Source organism: Grampus griseus (assembly GCF_964374135.1).
Source record: "Grampus griseus genome assembly, chromosome: 17".
NCBI lineage: Eukaryota > Metazoa > Chordata > Mammalia > Artiodactyla > Delphinidae > Grampus > Grampus griseus.
The window spans coordinates 16,065,974-16,077,353 of NC_139011.1; the positions used below are offsets into that span (position 1 = coordinate 16,065,974).

Genomic DNA, 11,380 nt, shown 5'->3' on the forward strand with positions numbered 1-11,380 from the left:
GCTGTGTGTCCTGCGGAAGTGTGAGGTGTAGGAAGTGGTGTGGGGCACGAGCTCCAGAGTCAGGCTGCCTGGGTTTGAATCCTGTCTGTCACTTTAGAAGAGCTTTGCTCAATTCTGCCTCAGTTTTCCCATCTATAAAATGGGGTAATAGTAGGGCCAACCTCATAGGGCAGTCGTGAAGATGAGAGGCACTTATAAACATGCAGCACCTGGTGTAAGGGAGATGCTTTATGATAAGGTTGAACTCTGCAGGCTTCCTGATGTGGGCAAGTCACCCCTCGTGGTTTGCTCTTGGTGCCATGAGGGGTTTAAAAAGAGGTATCAGATCACGGTCTCTGCCTTCAAGACAGAAATTGAATCAACAGGATCTGATTAGTGGAATAGGTTAAAATACATTCTCAGTTTACTAATAGTCAAGGAAGGGAAGTAGTTAGAAAAACTATTGTGAACATAGAGTCCTGGGTTTACATTTTCTTAGCGGTTCTGGGACTTAATTTATTAATTTGTAAGGTGAGAAATCAGCTAACCTTTTCGGGCCTCAGCTTTCCCACCATCTATGAGAGAAAGATTGCAGTTGGAGGGCAAACTATGAATCAACTTTAAAACACACCCAAATTCCAGGACAGAAAGCTGTCTTCCCTGCTGTCCCTTGATGGGCGCCGAAGAACCCAGCAGCATCGTGGTGATGCCGGGCGGTGCTCAAACACGCTGGCTGCAGATTTGTCCTTTGGAACTGAATTTATTTTGTATCCTTTGAGCCAGTTAGAGCCATAGTTACATAAACTAAAATGCTATATAGATGGTTCTTTCTGGTTGTTGGGCTCGTGGGTGTAATATTTTTGTTTCCATACTGTTCCTGCACGAATTGCTTTTATAATCAGGGAAAAAAAAAGTTAGAGTGTGAAGTTAGTGCGAAAGCTTAGTAAATTAAAAAGAAAACATAAAAAGTGAGTGACTTCTGTGGTCAGGGCATTGAGCTAAGTGCTGAAAAGGCAAAGTGCAGTAAGACATTGTCCTCAGCCTCTCCGTGGCCACAGACGAACGTAATTCAATGTGACAGATGCCGTGGGAACCCCAGGAAGGGAGATGGGATGGACAACTGCGTGGAGAAGTGACTGTGCTTTTCTCTCCTTTTGTTTCTTCCCCCCTCTGCTCTAGGTACCGCTGGCTGCCCAGCAGGAGAGGAGGGGTGTCAGGGTTTGGTGTGCCCCCCGCTAGCATGAGGCGAGCCGCCGACCAGAACGGCGGAGGCGGGAGACACAACTGGGGACAGGGCTTTAGGCTCGGGGACCAGTGACGGAGTGGCCTCTGGCCTGCCCACCAGCCCTCCACTCAGATGACGTTTCCTCCCAGTGCCGGGTGACCTTTACCACCGAGTTCTAGCTAACGTTGTTGGACCTGACCCACACTGAATGTAGTCTTTCAGTACAAGACAACAGTTTTTTAAATCCTGAAGAAAAAATACATGTTCCTCGAGTTTCGTGATTCTCATTCAAGTCCTTACTGCTAAGAAGAACAAATATCAACTGGGCAGATTTCGGAACTGACCTTAGTTTTTGGTGTCTTCTCTTCCTTTTCCATCTGAATCATGGGTTTCGGCAGGTCCCACTCTGCTGGCACCAAGCTGGGTATCCGGCGTTGGGTCACCAGACCCCTGTCCCGGGGGCTCTTAGCTCTTTCTCGCACCCACGCCTGCCTCCTCCTTCCCCAGCCTCACACTCCCAGCTAGAGGAGATTGCCCATGAATTGGTCCTGCCTCTGACAAGTTCGCTTTATTTGTTGGCTTTTGCCAAGGCTTGGCCACAGAGGCCTTGTTCCCAGCGTTTTATGGTGGCAGAACCGTAACCGTAGTGCAGAAGGCGGACAGCAGATGAAGAGCTTCCTCAGCTTTTGGGATAGTCGTGGCCTGATATCAGTTGCCACCGTTTGCCACCTCTTCAGCTGTTCTGATAAAAAAAGCACCGCTGAGTCAGTGAGGACCACAGATCGGTATTAATGAGGCCTGAAGGTCCTTGCTAGGCATTTTTTATCCTAAGTGATCAAAACCCTAGTGGAGTTGCATCTTACACAGGGGCTGTGTTTAACCGTGGGCATAATCCCAATGCATCTCGTGTAGGGCATACTGGCTCTGTGTGTACCCAGAGTAGTGGATTTGTATTGTGCTAGAAAGTTCCAAAGCACATTGGCCACAGGGAGAAGCTCTCTTTGAGAGGTGCTTGGGCATTGATTGATTTGACTTCCTTCTCCTTCTGGGTGTATGTTTATTGAGTAGAGTGGAGGGAGAACCTTAAACCCTCTTTAAGTTGTCTTTTTTTTTAAACCAAGCCCCCATTCCCCACCCCCATGGCCATATGCTTCAGTTACTTGTGAGGAGGGTGCAGCTCCTCTGTATGTAGATCTTATTTAGAAGCTGTTGTAAGCACATCTAAGTGAATCACGTGATTTTGGGTGTAATGGCTTTAGAATCATCTGTGTTTGAGGAGCTTTTTTATTTCGAGTCATGAAGGTACATCAGACCATCTTCACCCACAGCTCCTTTTTTTACAGGTGGGCTTTTTCCATCAGAGCTAGGCTTGTCACCGGATAGCTTTTTGAAGGCTGCGACGTTTCACACAGGTTCTTATTTTATATTTTTATTCTGAAAGCAAACTGCTAGGAGCAGTGCTGAGTGGCTGCCATACTTTGAGTCAACTAGAGAAGGCTTTGAACATTTTGACCAGCGGTTCTGTGCAGGAGACACTGTGTGCTAAGAGTATGACTCTTCGCCCCGCTCTGAAGCAGTGACGTGTGTTATTCTAGGAAGTGGGGATTTGAAATCCGCTCCTCGTTTTTCATGAAGTTTGTTCGAGTGTACCTCTTCATATTTAATTTATATGGTAAAATAGGCGGCGGGGAGAATCTGAACCCTAACTGTCATATGTTTGCTGTTGACCTGTGGCCAGAATAAAATTTACTTGTAAAATTTTAGAAACCCTTCTTCCTGTTACGTCATACTTGCACTCACTGTGCAGGAGTGGAGACTCATTGTATGTGTAAGAAGATTCTCACGGTAAGTGAGCTAGTCTCCTACACGCTGTCACAGCAGCTCAACTGCCTGAGAGCAGTAGTCTTTCTGAAGGTTACAAGTATTCCTTAGAATTCTTCAGTTCAAGGCAAAATGTTCATTAAATTCTTCCTCTTAAACACATTTAAGAAGCTGATAATTTTTATTAATTTTGTCTGGATTACCTATCTTTGGGGAATAACTTTAGCTAAGCAAGCTATTTGAGATTTGATTTGGCAAGGCAAGACATGACAGCAGATTCTCTTTGTGAAAGAAAATAAATCCTAATTTTGTATAGAGAAATTCCCGTTTTGTAACTAATCCTTTTTATTGGTAAGAATTGTAAATTAAAATGTACAGCTTCATGGTTGTATGTCTTAAGTTTCTGTATCCCTACTCTGCTGACTCTTTTAGATATGACGTAATTTATGTAGCTAGTCATCTCTTGGTGGGCATTGAGGAGTGTCCAGTGTGTGTTGCTATTATAGCCGCACAGCAAACTTTTTTTTTTTAAATTTTTTTTTGGCTGCGTTGGGTCTTTGTTGCTGCGCGCAGGCTTTCTCTAGTTGTGGTGAGCGGGACTTCTCTTGTTGTGGAGCACAAGCTCTAGGTGCGCGGGCTTCAGTAGTTGCAGCATGCGGGCTCAATAGTTGTGGCTCACGGGCTGTAGAGCGCAGGCTCAGTAGTTGTGGCGCATGGGCTTAGACGGTCCGTGGCATGTGGGATCTTCCCTGACCAGGGCTCGAACCCGTGTCCCCTGCATTGGCAGGCGGATTCTTAACCACTGCGCCACCAGGGAAGTCCCAGCAAACATTTTTGTACCTCCTTCTGTTCACGTGTTGGAAAATACCTGTAGGATTAATTCTTGGAAGCAGGATTTTTAGGTTTTCATTATAAGGAAGCAGGATGCTTCAGAACATTGGGTTAGGGGTTATATCTGATTGTAGTATGCTGTATAGCATTTTTGTCACCTCCACCCATGGGTCTGAGTCTTGGAACTGGACAGAATTAGTTTAATCCCCTTTCTGTATTTTCTTTCTAAGGATCCATGGACTGTGAAAGGCAGGTGCAGTGACACTCCTGAACCATCCAAGTCTAGCCCCGGCCTTAGGCAGGCTCTCTTCCTTCATCACAAGTTGGGTGATGGGAAGGAACAGGGCTGTGCACCCCTATTCTGGTGCTGGAGAAACACTGAGAAAATAGGAACAGTCCTGCTTGTTTTGGAGGATAGCACATTGCCAGTATCACTGTGTTCTAAGCTACCTTTTGAAGAACACGGATGTAATAGGTGATGCTGCAGATGCCAACAGCTGCATCTGTTGCCAACTCTTTCTGAGGTCCCGGCCCCTTTGAAATTTTCAACATTCACTTAACAAACCTTAACCTTTGGAAAAATTCACCCCTGTCTGCTTGGACTTCTCACCGTTAGTATCTTGAAAGGCTGGGCTGAGAGAATATGTGTCTCCTGGCAGTTTGCTTGCTTTCCAGAGTGGCTCTGGTGATTCTAATTGGAATTGAGGGGAATATCATGTCATGTAATTCCTTCCATGTACGGTTTATGCCCAGAACGCTTCCCCGTGCTCCTCCTATTTTCCCACCACTGTTCCTTAGGGTAGAATCCCATTTTCTACAGCACACCTGGGTATTGTTTTTTTTTTTTAAATTAATCTCTCCCCTTTCTTTTTTCTTTTTACATATTTGTTGATTTATTTTGGCTGCACCAGGTCTTCGTTGCAGCACATGTAGGATCTTCGTTGTGGTGTGCAAGATTTTTAGTTGCAGCATGCGAACTCTTAGTTGCGGCATGTAAACTCTTTAGTTGTGGCATGCATGTGGGATCTAGTTCCCCGACCAGGGATGGCCCGGGCCCCCTGCATTGGGAGCACAGAGTCTTACCCACTGGACCACCAGGGAAGTCCCCTCACCTGGGTATTGAGCGTTAATGTGACAGGTACTTCACGAATAATTTAAGCCTCCAATCTCTGGTTTCCAATCTGGCTATACGTGCGAATCACTTGGGGCTTTTGAAAAATGCAGATTTCTTGTTTCGTTTTCATTCTGCATCTTTTTCAAGTTCCCAGTGATTCTGATATTCAGCTGGGTTTGGGAATCAATGTTTAAACCCGCTTGTGAAGTAAGTAGTATTATCCCCATTTCCCAAATAAGGAAACTTGAGAGATTAAGTCATTTAAGAGCAAGCGGCTAGAAGTTACCAAAGATAAGATATGAACTCAACTCTAAGTTAAGACCTCTGCTGCTGCAGTTGAGGAAGCCAACGTTGAGAATCTGGCATTAAGTGACGAAAAAGATTCTTTTCTTGCCAGGCTGAAGGCAGGCCAACATGTTGGGAAACATTAGTTGAAGGTATAAATTGCTATCATCCCTGGGGGGGAATTGCCTTGTAGCCTGGGAAGAAAAAAACATATATTAATATGATATTAATAAATAATATAATATAGTGTAATACAGTGTCTGCTGAGTGGTGCCTGGGCAGATGCAAATAGAACCTAATCTCTGTCTTCACAGCGTGTTCTCTCCACGAAGGCACACAGCTTGGCCGGTAGTAGGTACTCACGTATTTGTTGAATAGGTGAGCACAAATTATAATACAACTTGATAAGCTGCTAGAGTAGAAATAAGTAAAAAGTTGTATTGGATAGAGGGGTTAGATCTTGAAAAATCGATGGGAAATTCCAGGCTGAGAAGGAGAACGAATGAGCAGTGGGAACCATTGAAAGATTTTCACATTTGTTCCTTAAAAAGTGACTGGCTGAAGCATTGGGAGGCGGGGAGAGGGCTGAGAGGGGCAGCTGAAGATCAGGTGACTGAGCTTTGAGTTTGTTGCTGCGGCGCAGACACAAGGCCGTGGGTCGGTATGAGGTTGGCCTGAACCAAGGCCGTGGGATTGGGGGCTGGGGGCTGGATTGGAGAGACCTCTGTGAGGGAACTGCTGGGAGTTAGTGAGGAAAAGGGGGGCTTGGGAGCACAGGACATCAGGACTCAGCATAAGTTTCCCATAGAAACGAGTTTGGTTAAAAAATGCTATATATGGTGCAGCACACTATAGATAATTGGGTGCCAGTGGACCAGCCTGGAAACCTAGCCACTATTTCTAAGTGTATTTCTGTGGAAAAATAAAGTTTTATTATTATGAGCTCTAAATCCATGAATGGGAAAATAAACTTTTCGAACATAACCTCTTCCTGAGTTGGGGACAGCTTTCCAGAAGGCCCCAAGTGAAAGAGAAACAATTCTCTTGACTCCTGTCGTCCACCCTGTCCCCCTCCTTCAGGTCTCCCCGTCTTTTACATCATTTCCTCAAGGAGAGGCCTATCTAGGGTTGTAGGCGAGGTAGAATGTCTCCCCATAGGGTCCACTGGCACCCTGCTCTCTGATGAGACTCATCCGTCTATAATCATTTTTTTAATGTCTCTCTCCTGTGGTCTGTTAGCATCTTGGGGGCAGTGACTGCACCTGATTCAAGGCTGTGTTCCCAGTCCATAGCACGGTGCCTGCCGCAGACAGGTGCTTCTGTGTTCGAGGCACTGAACTAAAATTTGGACCGGGTAAGAGGTTGCGTAGGAATTTGGCCTATTTAGGGAGAGAGCGAATGGCCTGGCCTCGTAGGAGCCTTAATGGGTTGGGGGGTGTGGGGAGGTTGTCGTACAGGGGAATCAAGCCTCCTGAAAGAGGATATTGGAAGAGGTTGGAGATACTGGGAAGAATGGATTCAAAGTTGAGAAACTTTTTAAAACGGCAGTTAATAGCTTTTGTTTGCAGTTGTGTAATTGCCTGCTAATGGGTGTGGGTACTTGGGGTGATTTGGGCAAAAGGAGACTCAGTATAGACCGAAGGCAGGCGGAAACATTTGGGAAGATTAATCGAAGGTATAAATTTAGCTTTCTGTCCCTCGAGGACTTCTGTGGCCTGTACAAATGCGTATGCATTTAGCGAGAAGGAGAAACCCCTGCCATGGCGTCGGGGCCAGAGAGACCCCCAGGGAGTGCGGGATTGAATTCAGGTGCAAGCCTGCAGGATCACTTAGGAAGTGTTTACTAAGCGCGATGTGTCATTTGAAGCCTCAGCCTGACCCAGATGAACTTGATCCCCCTCTCTCCTCAGTCAGTGTGTTGGCCTTTTCCTGAGGGCTGGCACTGATAGAGCGAGTATCCTTGTTAACGATGGGCAATCACTGTTAGCTTAAGGGAGACTTTGGGTTTTGATGGAAACTGTCCTGATACAGAAGTTGTAAACCTGGTGCTTAGGATATAAGACGCATCTGTCCCCATAACCAGGCCCTTGTCCCCTGGAGGTTGCCTCCTTGCGGGGGGAGGAGGGACTGGGACTTTTCATGATCCTTTCCATCAATTAGGGTTCTTTGATTTCAGGTACCCAAAAAGGACTCTGGTTAACTTAAGCAAAAGGGAATTTATTGGAAGGGTATAGACTTATCTCAGAGATTCCAAGGATCTGCTGAGAAGCCTGACACGGAGAGTGTATCAGGGATCCAGGGACCAGGAACCGATCTTACCTAAATCAGCTCCACCCTTTATTCTGTGCTTGCATCTCTCCCTTTACGATTGAACTCCTGGGTCTTAGTGACCTCACTTTGGCCTTAAGTCTCCCTGTTAAGAGGGGAGAGGTAATTTTCCAAAAGCAAAGCAAAGCGCTGTTGCATCATAAGGGGGAAGAGGGTGCCGGATGCCTGAAAAGCCCTGGCTGGCCCACTGGTGCGTGTAAACCACACGTGTGACCTCCTGGAGGAGCGTCTGGCTTTCCCTCAGGAAGAAGGCGGGTGCCCTGGATGAGAGCAGTATTAAAAATGCTTTCTATTCACTAGATCATTTAAACCTTACAATTACTCATTTTGAAAGTTATTATTTAAACCATTGCACAGATGAAGAAATGGGGTCCTAAGAAGTTAAATTATCTGTCCAGGGTATGATGGAGCCAGGATTCAGATCCACCCAATTCTGCTTGAATGTAAGTTCTTGCTTGTTTGTTGATATCATACTGAGCTAACAAAGATAAATATAAAATTCATAAAATTTAAATGGAAAGGAGTTTGTGTTTTTTCACACTAAATGCAATATGAAGCCATTAAAGGACTTCAAATCAAATTACATAAATTACTAATATCAGTCAAAATGGAACCTAGGATGAATTAGGTATTCCATTTTATAGAAAATAATGTTATTTTATTAATATGTGTAATGTAGCTAAATGACCGGAAAGGAATAGGTAAGAGGCATGATGAAAACAAATAGACATTTCTAAATTAACTACCCCCCAGAATTCCCTAATCAGTCTCTAGATAAAGTATCTTTTCCCGGCTTCTTCCTGTCCAATCTTGTGATTCTGTAATACCTCCTGTAAATTATTGTTCTTAACTCAACAGTGATTGCCCAATTCTATATAAAGAGGAAAACACTTGCCGTTCATATTATCCATATTATTGCTTCAGTATCTCCTCCCATCTCCTGTCTCCAGCTCGTCTACAGAGCATAAGCAGTGTAGATTTTGCTGAAGATTTTTGGGGGGATAGGCATGGAACATCTAGGGAAAGTGACTCCCCACATTCTTGAGAGCAGGGACTGTGTCGGTCTGTTCACCACCACATCCCCAGTACCTAGCGCAAAGATTGGCATGCATAGCTTCTTTTCTTTTTTAAAAATTTATTTATTTACTGATTTATTTTTGGCTGCATTGGGTCTTCGTTGCTGCATGCGGGTTTTCTCTACTTGCGGCGAGCGGGGGCTACCCTTCGTTGTGGTGTGCAGGCTTCTCATTGCGGTGGCTTCTCTTGTTGTGGAGCACGGGCTCTAGGCACTCGGGCTCAGTAGTTGTGGCTTGGGGGCTCTAGAGCACAGGCTCAGTAGTTGTGGCGCATGGGCTTAGTTGCTCCGCGGCATGTGGGATCTTCCCAGACCAGGGCTCGAACCCGTGTCCCCTGCACTGGCAGGCAGATTCTTAACCACTGCACCACCAGGGAAGCCCCAGGCTTCTTGACATAAATATTCGTTGAAGGAGTGAATCCATTTCATAACCTAAATTCCCTTCAGCTATCAACTGGCTCCCTGCCTTTCTCTTCATCCTCTCCTCATGTGGCTTTTCCAGTCCCCTCTAATTCCTTGGTCAGTTTAGCTCTGCCTCCAAAACGCTTTACTCAGCAAAATAAAAGCCTTGCAGTTAATCAGACCTACTCACCTCAGAAAGGCTTACCAAAGTTATTCAGTAGATAAAAAGTAAGACTCTTGGTCAGTGAAGCAGGGGAATTCTGCTGCTAAAAATTTAAGATCATTTCATTACGTACAAACTCCCCAAGTTCTGATACGCACCCTGTAGTGCATTGAATGGTGGCCCCCAAAAGATATGTCCATAGACTAATTTCCAGACCCTGTGAATGTGACCTTATTTGGAAAAAGGGTCTTTGCAGATGTAATTAAGGGTCTTGATGAGGCGATCATCCTGGATTATCTGGATGAACCCTGAATCCCATGACAAGTGTCCAATAAGAGACACACAGGGGATATTTAACAGACAAAGAAGAGAAGACACAGACACACAGAGGAGAAGGTGATGTGAAGACAGGCAGAGATGGGCGTGATGTGGCCAAAAGCCAAGGAACACCTGAAGCTCCCAGAAGCTGGAAGAGGCAAGGCACAGAATCCTTACAGATTTTGGAGTGAGTGTGGTCCCGCTGACACCTTGATTTTGGATTTCTGGCCTCCTGAACTGTGAGAAAATAAAGCTCTGTTGTTTTACACTATCAAGTTTGTGGTGATTCGTTACAGCAGCCCTCGGAAATGCATACACCTCCTATAAAGTGCTGTAGTGAACTGCCAACTGTCTTCTCTGAATTTCTTAAATGCAGTGTGCCTCTTTCTGCCTTTCACACCTGGAACGCTCTCAGAATCCCTGACCTAGCAAGATGTCTTGGAAATCATATTTCATCCATTCAGGTGAACCAGTCAAGCACTGTCTAAGGCAGAAAGTTTGACCACGAGTGTCCCACCAGCTAAGGTCACCTGAATGCATCTCTTTGCTTCCTGAGAAAGCTTTAACTAATTTAGAAGCTGACCACGAGGCTTCTCTCGGCATCCCAGTGTCTGTCTACTTTTGTCATAGGCAAAAATCATTGGCAAAACATTGCAAAAATGCAATTTTGGATTTCTTATATAAGCTCAAAGATCCGTTAGGCTAGGGGTTCCTGAAAAGATTATCTAAATCACAGATTTTTCCAGTGATTTTTAAGCATGGAACTCTGCCTTAATGAAATCCAAATCTTATATGTAAAAGACAGAGGTGAAGCGGCTCTAAATTGGGAAGGAAGAGAAGGGTCACAGCTAGTGCTGGCTCAAACCCACCCCCATCTCAGTCCCTTTTCGCTCCTGCTAAAAAAAAAACCCTTCAAATATCCCTGACTTCTGTTGTTAAAAAATGATTTGTCTAAATTGGTCTCATTTGTGTACCATGGCTACAGAGAACAGGTCCTTTCCTAGTCTTTGTTGGTTTTTTAGGGACCAGTAAATCTCTCTCCCCTTTTCCTTCTCAGTTTGGAATGACCAAGAGGTAATTACAGTTATTAGATAGAGATAAAAATGTTAGCTTCATTATTGAGAAAAGCTAGGTTGGAAGACATGGTAAGGGGGTGTAGTCATGTGGACATCCTAAAACAGAACCTCAGAATTTGAGAGTCCCTGGTCCCTGGCACAGCATGGCAGGGACAGGACAGCCTACTGCTGACCACAGGGAAGAACAGAGGCCTGATTGGCTTCACACAGGCTGAGGTCAGTTCCTACACCTGCTCACCAATCACATAATTCTTTCCCTTGGGAGAAAAATTAAAGAGTTTCTTGTTTACTTTTCCTTCCTGGGAAATTCCCTCTCCTCTAGGGAAATGTGAGGAGGGAGGAATAAGTATTTCTCCTTGAGCATGTTCACTTGCGTCCCCATTGACAAGACAAGAGAAGTTTCCACTTGGAAACCCAGGACCCAAATGGCATCTTTTAGGAAGACGAATTGTGTATTAGAGTCAGGCTAACAGCTGTAACAAACAGTCCCCAAGTCTCCATGGCATATCACGACAGAGCTATGTTTCCCGTTCACATCACAGCCCACTGTGGGCAGGCAGGTGCGATGGCAGGAATGAGGAGGGGTGTCTGCTCCATGCGCTTATTCAGGGACTCAGTCTCCTTTCGTTTCGTGCCATGACCGTCAGTACCCCCGGGCCCTCCTGGGACCTCAGAGCCCTCCACTGAATTCTTTGCAGTGGCGAACAGATTGAGAAACAGAACAAGTGGAGGATCGTGTAGGAGATTTAGGGGCCAGGCTGGA

At 45.4% G+C, this 11,380-nt stretch overlaps 1 protein-coding gene across 5 annotated transcripts in view; it reads left to right on the forward strand.

Annotated features, from left to right (window-relative positions):
* DERL1 (derlin 1) overlaps window positions 1-9,812 on the forward strand; it is a 31,187-nt gene extending 21,375 nt beyond the window's left edge. For 3 of the 5 annotated variants that reach the window (XM_082675173.1, XM_082675175.1, XM_082675176.1), the window contains one exon: window positions 1,159-3,424. In XM_082675173.1, the coding sequence (XP_082531299.1) occupies window positions 1,159-1,297 (139 nt within the window). In that variant the 3' untranslated portion in view covers window positions 1,298-3,424. Of the gene's footprint in view, window positions 1-1,158; window positions 3,425-7,940; window positions 8,027-9,583 lie in introns of those variants that run through there. The other 2 variants (XR_014298030.1, XM_082675174.1) reach the window with 2 other exon arrangements.
* Window positions 9,813-11,380: the final 1,568 nt, after the last annotated feature.